The sequence below is a fragment of the Hetaerina americana genome, unplaced genomic scaffold (assembly GCF_022747635.1).
Source record: "Hetaerina americana unplaced genomic scaffold, ioHetAmer1.1.p SCAF_5, whole genome shotgun sequence".
NCBI lineage: Eukaryota > Metazoa > Arthropoda > Insecta > Odonata > Calopterygidae > Hetaerina > Hetaerina americana.
Genome location: NW_027287095.1, coordinates 61,136,360 through 61,156,305, shown reverse-complemented (window position 1 = coordinate 61,156,305; position 19,946 = coordinate 61,136,360). Strand labels below are relative to the sequence as shown.

At 36.4% G+C, this 19,946-nt stretch overlaps 1 protein-coding gene across 3 annotated transcripts; it reads right to left on the bottom strand.

Annotated features, from left to right (window-relative positions):
• Positions 1-2,996: 2,996 nt before the first annotated feature.
• Positions 2,997-19,936, bottom strand: LOC139693937 (uncharacterized). 3 transcript variants are annotated; one of them, XM_071592281.1, is made up of 6 exons: positions 19,711-19,912; positions 19,497-19,588; positions 18,791-19,392; positions 9,225-9,675; positions 8,521-8,773; positions 2,997-5,550 (listed from the first exon to the last, which is right to left on the bottom strand). In XM_071592281.1, exons 3-6 carry the CDS (start codon positions 19,350-19,352, stop codon positions 5,275-5,277), a joined length of 1,542 nt encoding a protein of 513 aa, XP_071448382.1. In that variant the 5' UTR covers positions 19,353-19,392; positions 19,497-19,588; positions 19,711-19,912; the 3' UTR covers positions 2,997-5,274. The 3 variants fall into 3 exon arrangements, with proteins under 3 accessions (XP_071448382.1, XP_071448383.1, XP_071448384.1); XM_071592282.1 differs by lacking the exon at positions 19,497-19,588 and having other exon boundaries at positions 19,891-19,936; XM_071592283.1 differs by lacking the exon at positions 19,497-19,588 and having other exon boundaries at positions 18,791-19,318; positions 19,891-19,934.
• Between the last annotated feature and the right edge of the window lie 10 nt (positions 19,937-19,946).

Below are 19,946 nucleotides of genomic sequence, written 5' to 3'. Positions count from 1 at the left end.
AACACTTTACCTTGGCTATACATAGTATCCCCTAAGAAGCCCTCATAATTTTAAATTCAGTTTCCTTTGAATTTCATTGTACCAGAGACTAAAGCTTTCTTTCCCTGGAAATGACATGACATTTAAATGAGGCAATAAAATACCCACCATAATAAAAATTCTAAAGAAGATTCCAATTTTTTTCACTAACTTACAGATAAGATCACTAGGCATAGGATGGAGAGGATGGAAAATGACCACTTAAGGGTAAATCAATTAAGGTTTAGGATGAAAGGGGTTGAAAACAAAAGACTATTCTAGAGGCAAAGAAAAACTTAAGAATTTTTTTACAGTTCTAAAACTTGGCCTTTGAGGTTAAAGGTTAAGATAAGTTAGGCTCTTGCAAGGGTGGTGTGGAAAAGAGTGGAAAAAATATATTCAACGAACGAAAATCAACAGTGGTGGGCAAAACGGGAAAAATTTAAAAAAGGGAAGAAAAGTGGATGGAGGGCATAGTCATTGTCAATGTAATGAAAAAGACACTATCAGAGGAGAGAATAATGGACAAGTGAGGTAGATGGGGGAAAAACAAAATAAATATTAGAGAGAATGGAGATAGATAACCTTTAACAACAGGAAATAGAGTTTTTTTTACCTCATAATAAGAGAAAAACCAGCTATTACTATATAACCACCGGAAATGCATGTTTTTCTATTATTTGAAGGTCTAGCTTATTTCACAAGTATGTATTTCCTCCGTAGTATTTGATTTGGACAAGTAATACTCTTGATTATTCCCTATATTACTATCCAATGTAGAAACAACATAGGGAACTAAAAGCAGCTATTCATGGCAAGAACCTTGACTTATATAATATCAGTAAATGGGTACGTGATAATAATCTTTGTGAAATACAAAACCTCTGCCATCATAGATATTCCATCACAGATTCATTCACATTACTACCTACATCAACAATAACAGTAATTGCCCCATACTGGGACAAGTAAATAAGTATAATTACTTGGGGGTATTCATTGATCAAAATATTAACTTTGGTGAACATATTTTAAAAATAAATAACAAATTAAATTACATCCTTCGTCAAGTACACTACATTACTAGTTTTGTAAGTTTGAATGTCATCAAGATAGTGTATTTTGCACTGGTTGAGAGTATTTTAATATAGGTTATAACCATCTAGGGATCCACTGGTTCTAAAAAAATTAATATACTAAAAAATAAACAGCAAAGTATCCTAGAGAAAACATCTGAGGCTAGATCAAAAAATACAAATATCCTAGAAGGAAGAAATATCTTTCAAAAATTAGGAATTCTACCAGAATACAGGCTGTATAGATATCCATCATAATAGGAAACTATTTTTATGACAAATATAAAATATCTGATTTAAATATAAAGGAATTACCATTAAGGGACAATATAAGTATATTAAAAAAAATCATGCAAATCAAGAAAGAAGAAAGTTGCGAGGTTACTGTACCTCAAATTTTTAATGAAATACCTAAATATTTAAGATATTACAGTCAGTAAATGTTGTGAAAGAGAGAATAAAAGACTGGCTATTATACAGGATTGATAATGGTTTGGAACAAAACCTGACACAATATGCATAGCTTTATAATTGCACACTTGAAGTTATCATTTTTGTTTATTTGGCACCTGCCCTCAAGCCTGAACTGACTGGCTTATCAGAACCAGAATAAGTATTCTATTCATAAATTTTTAATTTATATTACTATGGTATATCATGAAGATCATATCACTATGGTATATGATAAAGTGTACCATTAATTGTTTCTTGTATTGATTGTCTGTAATTCTTTGTTATCATACATGATGAAGATTATACTACAATTGTAATATTTAAAAAATAACAAAATGAAAATAAAAAAAAATATTTGGATAAAGATTCAAGAATAATATAGTATACCAATTCTAGAAAATTAGGTACTTCCCTCTACAAAATTTTTCTTACATTAATTACTTGCAACCTGTTTTTCTTCTCCTCAAATTCATACTAGGAAGATTCCACAAAAAGCCTTATAGTAGTAGTAAATAGGGGAGGCAACAACCATCTGAGGTCTTTGCACCATTTGAGATAGGTATGTGGGTGAATAATTAGGTAGAGATATGATGTTAAATATGGGAAAGGTGGAAAGGAACCCAGCTTTAGAATCTTCTCTTCTCTCTTAATGAGAGACACCAAGGGGTCCACAGTTTAGTGTCCAATCTTAAAGATGGCAGACTGAACATGAAGGGCTCTTCACATGGCACCCCAAGAATGAATTGGGATACCACTGAAAAATACCACTGAGATTCAAACCTGAGCCTTCAGGGTGGGAAGCCAGCACACTGGACACTGCACTAACCTAAACCCAAAATCCTTATGTTTGCAAACTGAACTAACTAATAGGCGGTTAATTTTACATCGTTCCCGTACACTTATAGATTTCGACTCGATTATCATTCCTAAGCATCCATTCTTCAACTCAGCCTTCAAGCCCGAGATTAACCACAAAAATTAACCATGAAGGTAAAATTTGTTTTGCTTCCTTAATTGGAATGCTTTGCATGCAGTATGTACTTGTGTCAGTCTTTGACTGTCATCAATTACAGAGGCTAGACCATCAGGAGTTTGTATTGCAAGTAAGCCTGAGGTATGATTAAAACAATCTTTGGGTTAGGACGTATGCAGGTTACCCACTAGACTAACCAGTACTTTGTTATGGAAAAGAATTGATGATTGTAAAAACACATCATTTCATTCAAGGTACTACTTCTATTTAAAGTGGATTTTAGATGGTCTCTAATGACTATTTACTTCTAAGTATCACAAGAACTACATATTTGGTTAATTTAACACATGAATTGTAAATAATTAGTATCAAATAAACACCATAGAGGTAAAAATGGGAATGGATATTCAAGCTCAGAGAGTGCCCTCTGAACTCAATTTGATGTGTTGGTATAGGGAACAAATAAAATGGACAGATTTGTAAAAAGAAGCTATTTTTTCAATATAGGTACACATGATGAGGATATTTTTCACTTACAATTCTGCAGTAACAACGGTCAAAATCTAACAAAATCACACTCCCAATCTTGAGTCAGTGCTCACTCAATGAACCACACTAGCTGCAGCAGTAACAGTGGAAAAAATTAAGGAGTGAGCTCCGGAGGTAATGGGATGGATCATGTCCTGGTTGGAAGGAGCTCTCACCACTTATCAATGGGAGGAGCTTGCATGATGGCATAGGGTAAGCTGCCAATTGGCTAAGCAATTTATGACAGCTAAAAACAATTAACAGTGGACTAACAGTCAAAGTTTAATAGCTTCCAGGCAAATCAATAACGGCAGGAAACGCTAATCATGGACAAAAATTTAAAATTTCAAACACATACAATAATACCTTCAACACACGCCAATAATAAAAACTGCCATTACAGGATTTTCACTCACACACATTCACACACCATTCATAATTCCCACTCTGACAAAGGTCAGATCAAAAACTCGCTGAAAACTGCAGCTTCATAGTAACATAGTAATGAGGTATAAATTCACAGCTAATTTTAAGTTCTCTTAACATAAAAAAAACAACCAAACCAAAATCCAATTTACAAATCCATGCTCAATATAAATGAGGCATACTTATACTCCACGGATATATTTATAAAATTTTTAGCTAGATGGTCATCAAACAGCATCAACTGCACATTAACAATCAGATCGTACTGAGTGAAAAACATTAAAATAAACATAACCTATAAAACTACTGTTCAAATAATTTGTACAAGACTGGTAAAACAACTGAAGGTGCACATGATAGCCAACAAATGTGGCAACAGTCACCTTCTGAAATGAATGACATAACAGCTCTTGACTGGAAGAGGATATGTGCCATGACTTGAAGTATTGGCCCCAGGTTGTATTATAGCAACCAAGTGGCCATTGAAATGAAAAGAAAATTAAAAAAAAATCATGGCCTGCATACAACTTAGTTTATGACAATAAAAAAAATCAGGAAATACAAATTTGAGTTACCAATACTTAATCACAACCAATCCAAATCCAAAAATGTGCACTCCATTTCATTTCAACCATACTAAAGATTAATAAATGTCAAACAAGTCCATCCCTCAAAAAATAAAATCAGCTCTCATCATTTCGTTCAAGTCTTTATAGGTTAAAATACTCAAGAAGTGATGCCCAATGGACACCAGGTAGCCTGAGATTGCTTCACAAAAATGTGAAAATACCACTCTCAATTGTGCAATCCCCTCAATGTGAAAAACTAATTTTTTTCCTATGAATTTTATAATTGTAGCGCGTATGCGACACTGATGCATACGCCATTTTTTCAAAGGCAGCTCTCTAGTTGATCATTGAGAAGATAAAAGAGTATCATATTATTTCTTTCCCTTAATATTTACATTTCAAGCATAACATCCTTGATTAGTTATATTTCTGGCATAACAAAACCCTCAAGAATACATTTAATATCTTTAAAATTTTCATCCTACTCAAGAGGATATCATGAGCTATAAAAACTGCCCAATAGAAAACCCCATAACAGGGTTTCATAAGGTATCTGGTGAAATGAGTTGGTAATACTGTTTTTAAAGTCATTTGCGACTTTCAAAGCTGTCCTAAATAATCATTCTTTTACCATTTATCAATGTATATTTCTTCTTTGGCAATTATCAAGTCATACTGAAAATAGCATTATTGCAATGCATAAACAAGATATATTGCTTGGAAGATGTCATCAATAATAAAATCCATAATGAGTCACAAGGTCAGGTATGGGAAGAAAAGAAAAGACAGCTCAAGAGCTACTTGATTCAGCATTAACAAGTGCAAAAGATTATGGGGACAAGAACAACATGGGAGGATGGAAGAGGGGGAACTGAAAAGGGACACCTTATTTTGGACATGGAGAAGAGTTAATAAAATATAAAGGAGGCATCTGGCAAAAATATTAGGCAAAATACGAGAGCCTGCCTTCTCAACAATCTGAATTCATTAACGACAGCACAATGTTACTACTGCAAAATGATAAAAAAAACAAGAAGACAAATTCACCAACATGCTGCCTTCACTTGGGGGAGGGCAGAACTGTGGTGACGTGTGACCTACTTGCTCAGGGTGGCACTGAGGTGGACAGATAGGGCGAGGAAGGGGGGGCAGGGAGGGCATTTTGGCTCGCGAGAGGGGGCAGCATGGTGGGAGAATGGCCTAGTGGAAGATACGAGGCCTCTCCCACATCTCAGGAGAGCGACACAGTTGTTGGAGCCTGCTGCTGCGGTTGCTGCTGCTGCTGCTGTGGAGGTGGCGGCTGCTGCTGCTGTGTCACCATAGCAGAGGTCACCACGACACCTTGCTGGCTTAGCTCGGCCTTAACGCGCTTGGCAATGTGTGTCTGCGCATGCTTATGTAGGTGGTCTTTGCGGGAAAATGCCTTGCCACATTCTGCGCAGGTATGGCTCTTGTCGCCTGAGTGAATCACATAGTGACGTGTCAGATGCTCGTTGCGCTTGAAACCCTGTAAGACAAAGAAGCCTTTAAGGTCAGCTGTCAAGACTGAATGAGGAGTAATGAATAAAATATCACTTTAATATTAGTACTGGTTTCAATCAGCTTGTATGACATGAAAACTGAAAGAGTGAACTGAATTATGCATAACCGTGACCATATACCACTGAGGTCACCTTAAGAGTAAAAACTGGTCAAATCTTTAAGTGCAATTATTTTTCTAGAGAAGATCAAGACGTCCTTAAAAATGCAAAATTTCACTCAGGAACTTAATCACGTTAGAGTTCATCTTTCCAACATTTTATATTTCCACAAATACCAATATTCTCTCACATGAATATGCAAAGAGTTTACAAACATAAAGGTAATTGCATTTGAATGGTTTTTCCCAATGAGGACTTGAATAGCAGGAATATTAACTCAGGATAGTAGGACCCATTTAGGTTCATGATGAGAAGGATTTTAGGTATCAGTGATTTTTCATGAGAGTGCTTTCTAACTTTTATATGAAAATAAAGGAGACATCTAAATACACACAACAAAATTATAGTAATTTATTTTTTTAAACAAATTTTCATTTCCATGGAAATTGTGTTCATTTGAAAATTATTTTCTAGTAATGATCTTATTCATGAGCACTGCAAGATTTTTGGACCCTTGCTAACACAGGTAACTAGAGTGAAAATTCATAAATATTTTTATGGCTTATAGAAATAATTGAGTCAATTTCAAATGTTTCTGGCTTGAGAGTTTGAATCATGAAATAGGAATGAAAATTAATTTTATTTTTTTGATTTACTATTTCCTGGCAAGAAATGTTTGGAAATTATTATTAATATTAATGAGTATTATTGTTACTAGTAATCAACCGGTTAAGGTAGGTTTTGGATGGACTGAATTGCAAAATAAATATCTTGTCTCTCCAAACAAAGCAAAACCCAACATCTTCCTCTACAACCAAGTCCCTCTTCATCTCCATATACTTCCTTCCATCCAACATCTCTATCCTATTCCTACCCTATCCTCGTTTGCCCAACATTCTCCCCTCTATCACAGTCTTCAACATCCAATAGCCAATCGATATGACTCGCATCCATTTTTTCTGTCTCCTTTGAATTTCTTCCAGCAATCCTCTCTCCTCCCCACCACTACTAGCTCCTCATCATTTGTTTTCCTTTCCGTCCATTTCACCTTCACACCCACATTTCGAATACATCTAATCTATACCTATCATCCTGTAACAATAACCATGTTTCCGTGTTGTACATAACTACACTCCATATCAAAGTTTTTATGAGCTTTTCTTAACATTCTTACTCAACATCCTTGTTATTAGTTTTCTCCTTTTGAGAGCTTCTTTGTCTAACACAATTCTTCTCCTCGGGTCCCTATTAGTTTGAACATTTTGGCCCAAAACACTTCTTAGATGCATAAATTGTTCTACCTGCTCTAGTTTTTCCCCTTGGGTGATAGACAAAAGGAGCTTGGTCATCAGCAAATCTAACTGATTTTATGAATTCCCCACTGACTTTCATTCTCATCTCCAGTTCTTCCCATGCCTTTTTAATCATTTCCTCCACTTACAAGTTGAACAACACAGGTGATCATGGACAACCCTGCCTTGCACCTCTTCCTAACACTGCCCATACAGCCTCTCCATCCCCCACTCGCACCTGAACAATGTACAGGTTGCAGATTAGTCTCCACTCTATCAAATGCCTTTTTGAAATCTATGAAACAGACAAATACGTCCAATTGTAATCTCTGCTCCTCTTGATTAGTGATCTCATTACTGCAATGGCATCACACATACCTCTCCCCTTCCTGAACTGAAAACTCATTATCCCCTAAGTAATCATTTGTCCTGCTCTCCATCCTCTTCTTGATGATCCTGAGACCTACTTTAACAGTGAGTGATAACAAACTTACTGTTCTGTACTTCTCACTTGAAGTCGTCTTTACTTTTTTGGAATATGAACTAATAATTCCCATCTCCTAAATTCTATGAATTAGCCCATTAAAACCTTTCCTCCCACATTTTCCTTAACCTTTAAGTAGTTCCCCGGGAATGTTGTCTACACCTATGGCCTTATTTGATTTCATTTCTCTTAGTGCACTTTCTATCTCACAGTCAAGTAAGCCTGGACCTAAGGTATTTTCATCTACGTCATATTCTCTTTCTATGTCTAGCCTAGCTGACCTAAGTTCTTTACCGTTCAGTTCTTCTATACATTCCTTTATAAATGATTATCAAAATAAAATTGAAGTCTGATAATTTATTCCTTTCAAAAGTTGGTTTTTTGATACTTGTACAATTATTTTTTCACTCACACATTGTCATGACAATTTTAAGAAAGTTTTTTACAACTATGATAATAACTTATGGGCTCCAAGAGTGGTATCCTTCTTTCAATTAAAATGATGGGATTCCTCTGTTCCCTCTTCAGTGTTTGTCTTTGTGTTACCTATTTGGCCTTTGTGTCAATGATATCTTTGGTGTTTTACCTTGATTGCAACAATTATGCAATGCTAATTGAAAAACAGAATATCAATAATAGCTTTGAGTAACTTGGAAAATAATTAGCAAGTGAAAAAAATATTTCAAAATGTTGTACTAAATCCTATTTCACCAATGGTGAGTTCACATTGAGTACACACGCATTTATTAGACTAGATTTGCCTCTTGTTCTGAACAATAATCAGAAGAAATACATCATGTATCTTTCGTCATGAACATATCTATTTACTAGAGACGTTAGCACCACAAATACTTTAGAAACACAAGTCTGTCTTAAAATAGATTGGCTTACTCTAAAATATATCATTTCAGTTTCTTTGCTTCAGACTTGATGTAATGTAATCACACTTCATCCAAATAATTTTTTCACTGCATCTTGAGGACAAGACTACAATATGAGTCATCACTCCATCAAGAGAAAACATGCCTGGGAAGGATACTTAGGAAGTATCTCACACATACCTTCAAGCAGACAGTGCAAACATATGGACGCTCTTGTGAATGACCACGTTTGTGTTGGTCTAAGTGCTCCTTACGCTTAAGCCCTGCTCCACATACATCACAAACGAACCGCCGTTCTAACTTGTGGCCCGAAAGATGCTGCTCCAACATGGACCGCTCTGGATATGCCATGTGGCACTCTGGGCAGCAGAATAAGGTAGATCCATCCAGGGCAGTTGATAACCTAATTTCACCAGGACGTGGTCTGGGACCTCTGTATGGAAAGTTCATGCATGGCTAATGTAATAGGTTTAAAAGTGCATGGCAAAGAGCACTTCCCAAATTCATTTTCTGGTATTCTATGAACATTTCATGTAATATTACCAATTAAAAGACATAAATGAAAAGATGATTTTATTATTCCAATTCAAAAGGAATGTTGAAGTGAGTAGTGCAGAGCTTTAGTACCAGGATATAAGAGGCACTGCAATGACTGAGGCCATTCTAAGTCTTTAATGTAAAATGTGGCCAAAGAAAAACCATAAAAGAAAAGTCAAAAGGAATAATCTCAATGCAGAACTACAACTCACAACCTCTTCTTTAGCCTCTTGGTCAGTCATGAAGCAAAGTGCCCACTGGAACAGATGCTTTTAATGGTTGAGTTTAAAATGATTTTCTACTTGGATTAACATAAGAAATCAATGAAATTTAAACAGTGATTTCACCTTCGGTCCTTACTCCCTGAGCTACTCTTCTTCTTCTTTTTCTTCTTTGGGGTTGCTTGCTGTTGAAGCTGTGGAGTTCCTATCTGTGTGCCACATCCCACCACCCCAGGAACCACCGCTGCCACCGTTGGCCCCACATCCTTGCGCTGTTCCGCTGAGTATTTCAGGAAGTGGTGGAGGCTGAGGGGCAGTGTTGATGCTGGGAGGCGGGAGAGGTAGTCGGCAACAGTGGCTGAGCCCTGGTCCCAGACAGCGCCTCCAGCTGCTGCGATAGCTAGCCTCCCGGCAACATCATCATCAGTGTCTTCCTTTGCTTCCACCACACCATCCTCCTCACCCCCCACCGCACTCCCATCCTCTGTCTTCACCCTCTTCTCAGTTGCCTTCTTACCCTTTGCCACTGCACCTTTACATAGGTCCTGTGGCTGCAAGTCCCCTTCGCAACCAACACCTGTATCAGGGTAAACATGTAAACAAATCATGCAAAATTTTTCATTGTTTTTTAATGAATTTTGCAAGCATTGAAACCTGCACTATAATCCCTACACTGTAAGCATGGTCCACCAAATTAAAAAAGCACAACGTCAGAAATGTGAAAGAAGTATGGAGGAAAAGTAGAGACAGAATAATGAGCAAGAAATATAGAAATAAATGTAACAAGTGATGAGGAACTGAGGACACTCGATTCAGTTCAGGAACATACCTTTGAGCCAATTTAATTTTTTATCGTAAAAATTTATAATCATTTGAAGTATCCTCAATAAATGAACAAAACGTCAAACATATGACAATATTACACAAAAAAAGATTAAAAGGACAACAAATGATTATAAGTATGTAAACAAGCACAGAGGAAAAAACCATGCACCGATACAAAATCCCAGTAGAAAGTAACTTATAAAACATTTTTTCAAAACCAAATATCTGAATTACCCAACCACTGCATCATTGTTACCTAAAATAAAGAATAATTGCCCAAATTTTGAATATGTATACAAGGTCATTAGGAAACTGCCAATTTGGCTGGGATGCTAAGAGATTCAAGAGATCATTACCACCCTCTGACACTATTCCGTGAAGTTGGAAAACTCATCATTTACAAGCAAACTGTGTAGAATATTCCAGATAATTATATCAAGTTGGATTTATCGGTACATACAAATTACAATCTAGTGATGGACTCCTGAAGTACTAACATAAGTACTCTCCAGGTAAAGGCATCATAAGAAGCTATAAAAAGAAATTTTTACATCCCCTAGAGTGATAAGAGGATTTGTTGAAAAGATGCTAGTGTATGTTTATAAGTCATAAAAAAATCACTGTGATAGCAAGCGAACCCACTGGTCAGCTGCCATTCCGAACAGGGAATTAGAAGTAGGGTCTTTCATGGCTAAGTCAAGTTCCTTTAACTATTTTTCCATTTTCAATCAAGTAGAGTAAGGTAAATGAAGATATGAGACTAGCACAAGCTCTGGTGGAATGAATTAAATATCTGAGGTCAATCACTAACAAGCAATTGTGGAAACAGAATAAGGGATCATAACCGATCCCTTATCAAATAGCAACAAAGTTCTTCATAAAAAATGTCATTTTTTGAACCTGTTGTTGAAATTTCAAATATATTCCAAATGAAACCCAGACAGAGAAGGAATCCTATTAATCTAATGTATAACGCAAAGGCTTTAAAAGCTTCTTGGTTTGGGCAACCGAAACATATGCATGATTGCTAGAAACTGAGATCATCCAGCCCACGATATGGCAAAACTGAAGATTTCAATCTTTCCAGTTATGATTATTTTTCCGACTTTCCCGGGAAAGACAATGAGAAAATTGTCCTCTACAACCAACTATGCTGCACCACTGTTGAGAGGCAGCAGTTTCACCAGAAGACACTGACGATCAAGAAGATTGGTCCAACATCAACTGCTTCAGCTGTGGGCAAGCGTGAAGTTCACAGAATCAGCCGCAGTACTGTGATGTGGAAGGTAATGAGAAACCACCACATTAGTTTCCATAGAAGATTCAGCCTAGCATTCACAAATATGATGTGATGGCATTCCTCGTGGTTTAAGTTTCCAGAGATAAAATAACCCCCAAATCAAATCAATCTTCCAATAACTCCCCAATCAAAGTGGGGATTACTGAGAGGGGAACCTCAGTCAAGGTGGATGCATGTAGGGTAGGAATGTGGCATTTGGAGTATATGGGAAACTAGAAAATACAAAAATAGAGATGGGAAGGTTGGGAATAGACACACTTGGGATAACTGTAATGAAGCAGGTGAGGTAAATGACCTCTAGAGCAATCAACTGAGGGTTGATATGCTAAAGGGATGATAAAAAATAGCAAGAGTGGCCATCAAACTAAAAAAAAGAATGGGAGAGAATATTACAGAAATGTTGGCTATATAACCAGAGGATGCTGATCAGCAAAATAGGAGAACCCACTGACAGCATGATAGTACAAGTTTATTTGCTGATATCCAGCAATACACAAGAAGAAATAAAAGATATAAATGTATGAACAGCTGGAAAAAGTCCAACATGTTGAAAAAATAAAGGAAAACCTAACTATTATGGAAGACTGGAACTCAGGAGTTGGAAAGAGCTAAAAGAGAAGGCATGGTAGGTCTGTGTAGGAATATGAAATTCCACATGAGAAAAGCTGTTAGGATTCTTCAACCAAAGGTGATGCTGAACATTCTTTAAGCAACATAGACAAAGGACGTACTGATAGAAGATATCAGGACACAGCCTGATATGATATCAAATACATTCTTGTGAGGCAAAGGCGCAAGAATGAAGTGAGCCTGTGTAAGAGCTGTCCTGGTTCAGCTTTAAATATGCAGTGACCACAACTAATGATTATGGACAGCAAACTAAAATACAAAAATACGAAGAGGGAAAAACATGAATTATGATGGAACAACACAAAAACTGTGGAGGGAAAATACAAAAGAGAAAAACTCATTATAACCACTAAGAAAAAATGGAGATAGAATATCACAGGAACACAGAATGGAATAATCATTAGAACACAATTGTAGAAGTGGTCTAAAAGAAACTCATGAGTAAGAGAGCTCACACCAGGCAACCAAGTATAAAGACACATATAACTAAGTTCATAGAAGAAGAAAATACATAAACCCAAAAAATGAAGAGGAAGCCATGCTCAAAAAGTTTCAAAACCCAAGTTATAAAATAGCCTAAGAAGACAGGAAAAATGGATCAAAAGTTGCTGCTAATATATCAATGACCAAATGAAGATGGGAAACACTAAAATGGAACATACTTGGAGGTGGAAATAAAAAAGCACAAGGAATGGGATGGAAGTAAATCAAGGTGAATATGGAAGGCATTCACATGCTCTATTTTGTAGATGTTGTAGCAAAGAATCAAGAAGACCTGTAGCTTTCATTGAACACAATAGACCAAGTGCTTACGAGGTACAGTGTAAAATTAAAAATTATGAAAACTAAAATCTTGACATGCAAAAGAGGGAAGATGTAGGCTTATGCTAAGTAAAGAAGAGAGAAATTAAATCTGCTCAAACTAAGAAGGCATGTGCGATGAACGGTATTCTAGGATCAGAAATGTGGGCCATTGGAAAGCAGACCAGATAATATTAGATGCCTCTAAAACTTAGTCTAAAGGTATAAACAAAAGATCAAATGAACAGATAAAGCAAGAAATCAAGAAGTTTTCAGAAGAGTAGACTAGAAAAAGGCAATATGAAGAACCAACCCCATACAGAGGCCTTTAACTTTTTCTTGTTTCTAATAACCAATGATTGTTGAAAACAATAGTATTATAATGATTTACTGACTAAATATCCTTTTATTGCATGAACTGCTATGGGTGTACACATTAAAATTTTTAAAAAGTAAAAACAATACTTCATACAAAGTTAGAATACAAATAAAACATGACTATATGTCATTATGATGGTTTCAAAGGACTTCTCCCTTTAAAAGGGGACAAAAATATAATTCAACAAATGACTTGAGTTACATTTTTGTCATTGAAAACAATATGAAATGGTGATTTTTTACCCTTACCAAAAACTACACAGCCCCTCACTCACAGTATGCTGACTACTCTAAACTACAAAATACCCTTAAAGAGAAAGTTATTTTTTAATAAGCAATGACTTCTCAAAAGAACACAAACATGGTGAGCAAATAATTAGAAGAAGAAGGAATAAATGGTTTGGATAATATACTCATTATATATGTACATATACATATATCTTGATAGAAAGCAAAAATTTAATTCTACAATGATATATTACTGCATTACTTGAAATTAAGTCCCTACACCAATAGCCCTACCTCCCCATTTACTGATAACCTTGGCTCTTCACATCCAAGTCTAATTTTCTGACAATAACCTTCTATGCTTTTGACAGGTTCTTTCACACAAATGGAGGAAACTACATGTAGACTAATCTAAAAATAACATGGTAATAAGATATTTAGGATCAATCATAGATGAGGAGGTAGATCTATTAAGTAACAAATAAGCATAGAGTTAGGATAATTCTTGGAATTGAATTTGGGCATCAAACACCTGATTAATTATGAATTTCTCAAAAACAAACAGACATAGTACTTCAGCGGGAAGAGTACTGGGCTACTGACCAGATGGCTCTAATTCAATTCCAGGGTACTGGGTACCCTCAGCTTCAACCAAGCTGTGCGATTTTTTGGGGTTCACGTATCATCCTGGAGAAATCATAGGCATTATAGAGAAAGGAACCCTGCCCTCCAACCTCTCTCCCACCCTTTTGTGTTAATTTCACAGTGGCTGGGCTTGTCATTAGTTGAGCTCTACCCTCACCTATCACACAAAACTTTGGGTTGATTACTGATGTTTCCCAAAAACACCCATGGTAACCTTGTACCCAACCAGGAAGACATTGAGAGGGAGTATAAAAACAAGGCATAAGACATTAGTTTTCTACTTCCACTGCCAAGAAAAGAAAATCTATAGCATGCATCACCCTCCTATGCGAGAGTCTCACCTGGCATTTTATGGAAATCCATTGGCATCATATTCTCACAGTCCATGGATAGGTTAATTTGCGACATTGTTAGTAAGGTAATTCATCATGCCATCTTATTCCTTCATGAGAGTATTTTGAAAAGTCCATGCAAAGTTGGGAGATGGCACCACTGGTGCACATAAAAATAAATGCCAGTTAGTAGCATCACTTGACGGAGCACACAATAAGTTTCAGACAGATCAGTTTATCGCTCTGGGTTTGATGCTCATTTGAATCAAGCTAGTCAAGGGATTTCCAAAATATTAATGAAAGAAATGTTGCACATTAATCAATCATTATTATATGAATAGCAAATTGCCTAAGGGGACTGAACATAAACCTGATGCATATTATGGTGAACTTTCAATTAGAATGGTTATTTAGTTGTTTCAAAATTTTTGGAGTGGCCACATGAACTTGGCCACGTGAATATTTTGGCAATTCTGTAGAGGTCATTACTGTATTGTGAGGTTCCACAGTCAATTTGCAGCTGTTTCAGCAAAGTCCACAAGACTTAAGGCATCATTTGGCCACTGAGGACGAAACATTAATACACCACTTCACAGCTGGACCCAAGGACCAATGCAAGAAATGGGTTGTCAGTTGGAAGTGTTCACCAAAGCAGGTGAAGATCATTCCTTAGCTGGGAAGGTTATCATTGTTTTCCGGCATCCAAATTAAATCATTCATTAACTAATTGGAAAATGGTATTAAAAAGTCCTCTTCCATTCATGATAACACACCAGCTCACTCCTCAGAAATTGTGGCCAGAGACTTGATGGAGTGGTCATTCCAATTTATTCCCCTTTCTACAGGTTTAGCTCCCTCATACTAATACTAGTTCTCCAATATTATGAAATGGCTAGGTGGATGGAGATTTATTCAAATGAGGACGCAATTGTAGAAAAAAATATCTTTTTGATAGAGATCGATCAATCACATTATTTGGCAGGGATCAAAGAACTGGATCTTGAAATATTAACTAGTTATTGTTTTTGCATGGACTTTCCGAAACACACTGATAAAGTTTCTAAAAATTCACTCAGTAAGAGAATGCCTCCTCAGTAGTTCCACTAGCCCAAGCACTTGACTGGAGATCGAGTGAACTGGTTTGAGTTCTAGTCCAGCTGAATGATTTTTACAGGCTAAAATTTTCACATTTGCATGCATGCTCCTTTAAAGTTACATTTACAGAGTTTTCCACATTCATTTTGAATGTGCTTTTGCCCCTTTAAAAATCATCAGGCATTTTTTTCCTACCCTCGATGATTCTTTTATAGCTTCTCAGGAAGTTCAGTTACTTCCAGTACCCGGGCAAAAATTAGACACCTTGATGTTGAAAATATATAAGAATCATTACCCAGCATACACCCTCTAACACTCATCACAAATAATATCTTCTTTTGACCATTCTACGGAGACAAATAATTGTGGACTAACCAAAACTGTTTTAATGTAATGGTGCTTATTTTGTGTTCATCTTGCCTTGAAAACACCATACAGGGTATTGTCTCTATCTGCTGCTCCATATAAGAATTTAACCTCAATAGCCATTCATCATATTCTATTGTTTCAGGCTTCACTTCATGGAAGTAATTAATATCCATTATTAAAATAGAAAGAAAGACTCGTACTTTTCCACAGATTTTATTATACGGTACAACCTCAAAAATATAATGGGTGGAGGTAGATAGGGGATACTTTATCACGATGGAATAGTAAACTAAATGTAAAGAGTTTTCTGGATTTTATCCTTCACACAGGTGCACATCAAAAAGAAACTTTTCAACTTGAAAAGACCATTTAATAAAATCATTGTCAAAAGTAACATGATAAACAGATGCAGGCAAGGATGATAATAAAAAAGGGGAGTTATGCTCCCAAAGCAGTAATACGAACATTATAAGGAATTAAGAATATAATCAGAGTGCCATTGATAACTTCATGGATTTTGAAAAGATATCCATAGAGCACAGAAAACAAAGTTAACAACCAAACTGCAGGACATGGAATTAGAATGGAAGAGAATAGGTGTTGCAATACATGCCTGAATCTGTACAAGTCTAGTGATGCAAATGTGGGGGTAACAAATGGAGATTCAGGATAGGCATGGGATAAGATAGTTGTGTGTTATTCCAGGTACTTCTCAGTCTCTATGCTAAATAAAATGTTACATAGTAAGGGATGGGCTAGAAATAAGGTGGGCAGGGAGCATATTAAGTCAAATTTTTGGATAATCACGCTTTGGTTTGCCAGTCATTGAAAGGTTTCCAGCAATTGCAGAGCACTTCATACCTTTGATAAATTATGAGAGTATGGAATGAAGATAAAACATAGAAAAATGATATCAGCGACTTATACAGATAAAGTATAAATAAGCTAAGTTAACAACATCCAAAAGGAAGGCATAAATAAGGGCAGGTAGAAAACTGGAGTTATTAGGAAATTTTAGAGAATAATTGGATAGACATGCCTAATTCCGATAAGAATTGCATTCGCTAAAGAAGCAGGGATCTTAATTAAATATATAAAGAAAATATTAACGAAAACTTTTATATGAAGCTCTGTTACATGCATGGTTTTTAAGGATAAGAACTTGGTTATTGAGAATAATAAATAAGTATAGATAGGAGGATATAAATACATACTATGTTGCATGTTGAAAAAAATGGATGGAAAGATGCAAATGAAAAAAATGTTAGACATGGCAGGAGAATAGGGAAGACTGATGGGAGAAATTGGAAGAAAGTAGAAAAATCAATGGAGGAGATAGTGAGAGGCAATGGGACTGAGGACTGTGATAGAAAGAAGAATGTTTGGGAGGTAAGGCAGAGGAAAGAGGAGAAAAGCCACTCTGGATGGTATGAAGGGAGGTGCGAACCTGACGAGGAAACTAATTAAATGTAAATGGCTTTTTCTTTGCCAAATAGAGTTCAAAGTTTCAAGTTCCTCCAAGACTACAGTGATGTAGCAGAAGCTTTCAGGTTAAACTGGAACCTACAATTGACTGGTGCACTAATAATGACCGAGGACTAGAAGTGGGGACATTAGAAAATATCAATCTTATTCAGTAATGGAGCATGACATCCTAGATAGTTTTACAGCTCCTGGGGTATCAGGAGTAGGAGGGTGAAGGTTTGTAGCTAAATTTGTAGAGACTGAAATCTCACTAGAAAGTTACAGGGGGAAATCTGGAAAGGACAGAGAGCTGAGGTGCCACTCATGGTCTGAACACATGGTAAATGTATATGATATAAATTTTTCCGCCTTATGCCACCATCTAGATCACCAAAGGGCAAAACCAATCATGTCCCTACATCAGAAAGCTAAGTATATGATGCTCTAAGTTGATGACTATAGAATTTCACACACTTACTTCACAAAGGCAATGTTTTCAAAAATAAAGGCCTAAGATTGGCTGCATGCAACTGCTTAAATAGATAGAGAATAGTAAAATATATTAGTGGATAGTTTGAAATAATACTAATATATTTAGATAATTTGTGAACATTTCATCTTTGAGCTTAAGAATGAACTCTTACTAGTTTCTTCTAATTATTTATGCCTATGGTTCATGGAATATAAAAATGATCTTATATTCTAAACACCAATCAATTTGTATCTAGCTTATAAATAATACACCCAAGATGACTGACCCTTTTGGCCACAACTGTACTTGGAATTATCTTAAGAAAGGATTACACTGTATGATGAACATGTATCCTCTTCTTCACAAAAGCACTGAAGTATTTCAGGAAAATGTAAGTAATGAACATCACCACCTCATCTAAGGAATTCAAGAAATGTTGTAAGGAAGTAAGGCCACAAGAATTAGCATAAATGATAACATAAGCCGTACTGCATTAGCCTTGCTTTTTTATAGGGCATATCTAAAGTTCTCTAAATATTGGTGAAAAAGCATCTGAGCTATCATGAATTTGATACATACACACCAGCACATATGTTCAATGTAACAAATATAAGCAATACCAAGTTTTAATTTATCAGTACAGCTTGAACATGAACTTGAAACTGTCTGAATACAGCAACAAAGGCTCTAACTGGAAATTTTTACAAACTCAGATTCAGCCTATTAGAATTGATGACCTAGCATTGACTTCACTCAAATTATATCCTCACGATAAGACACATTAGTTTCAACTTTCTTAGAACTGGGTGTCGTATCTATTTAACAGCCATTAATGTACAACACAATTTTTTTCATATTGTTTTTAAATATGCTGGGATGGTATATTTTATAATTCAATGTGTATGTGAGAGAGGGGCAAGAGATGGCTATAAGAACAACTGAAAACTCCTCACGACATGCAAACGGGCGATTTCTTTTAGTATTCACTTTTAAAACTGTTCACCTTAAAAATCTTCACTAACTTATCACTCCAATCAATGTGAGCCTTCTAAACCTACACCATGTTTACCAAAAACTTTTAAGCAGCATATGTACCTGAAGAAAAGGCTTATGAACTCATACTTGTAAGATTTCGTGAATTAGCTGTACTGACCTGCGGTCATTGTTGAAGCATTCTGCACAATGGTGCGTGGCCATGAAGTCGGTGGTGTAGAAGTAGGCGGCCGCACCTGGTTTTGCTGTAAATTGACGCTACTATTTCCACCCTGAGATCCAACGTAGTTAGTGCCAGACCCTTTGTTTGCAACGGTACCACCTTCCACCCCATGGGCGGTAAAATGGTGAACAGCAACTGCAGGAACCTCTCCCCAGCCTAATATTTGATGATGATGTGTGTGTGAATACTTTCCAGGCACCCCACTGCCGCTACCGGACACGTTCGGCACGCCGGATTCTCCTCTTCTTACTCCCATGGTAGCTGCCACCTGATTTGATGAGCCAAAGTGGGCTGGAGGAGATCCATGCTCCGGCCTCAGATACTGTAAACCAGCACCGGCAGCAGCTCCATCGGCTCCTCCAGTAACCACCATAGCACCGGAGGCAACACCCTGGGCCTGAAGTGCACCAGAGCCTCCCTCGTTGGTGAACTTAGCAGCAAACTGGTGCATGGACGGAAGAGAGGCTGGAAAGTGGCCACCAAACGGAGAGAAATTCATTGTTTCTTGAGTAGGTTTTTAAACGCCAATCAAGTCGCATCTGCAACGGTTTTGAAAGTCAGTTAAGCAACATGCATAGGATGGTTAAGCATTCATTCCAAACTAAAAAGGTAAAACCTGAAACTTGAACAAATAAATCCTTACCTGTAACGTATATTCCAAAAATAAATATTTTTATTAATAAATATATATTTCTAATACCAAAAAGTGCAAATGGAATATTGCTTGCTACTCCACTATATCACATATATGAAAGAAAGAAGAGATTACACATATCAAGGGTACATACAATCATAAACATAGAATACAAGGTAAGCACAAGCAAAAGGATGATAACATCACTATCAACATAGTTTACCTCCTAGATATCGAAACGGAACTTCTAACTGAATGACCACAATTAGGCACAAAAGGGTGGCTAAGGTAAAGTTGTTCTATCGGTTTATACTACATGCTATGTAACAAAAACTATCCACTACATTAAAAAATGTATAAATCTTTTAAAAAAGAGAAAAGACGAACTTTTATAGAAACTAACCAAAACCAACTAAATGATCTGAAATTCGCTGTTACAGACCGCCGACTTTCAACTGT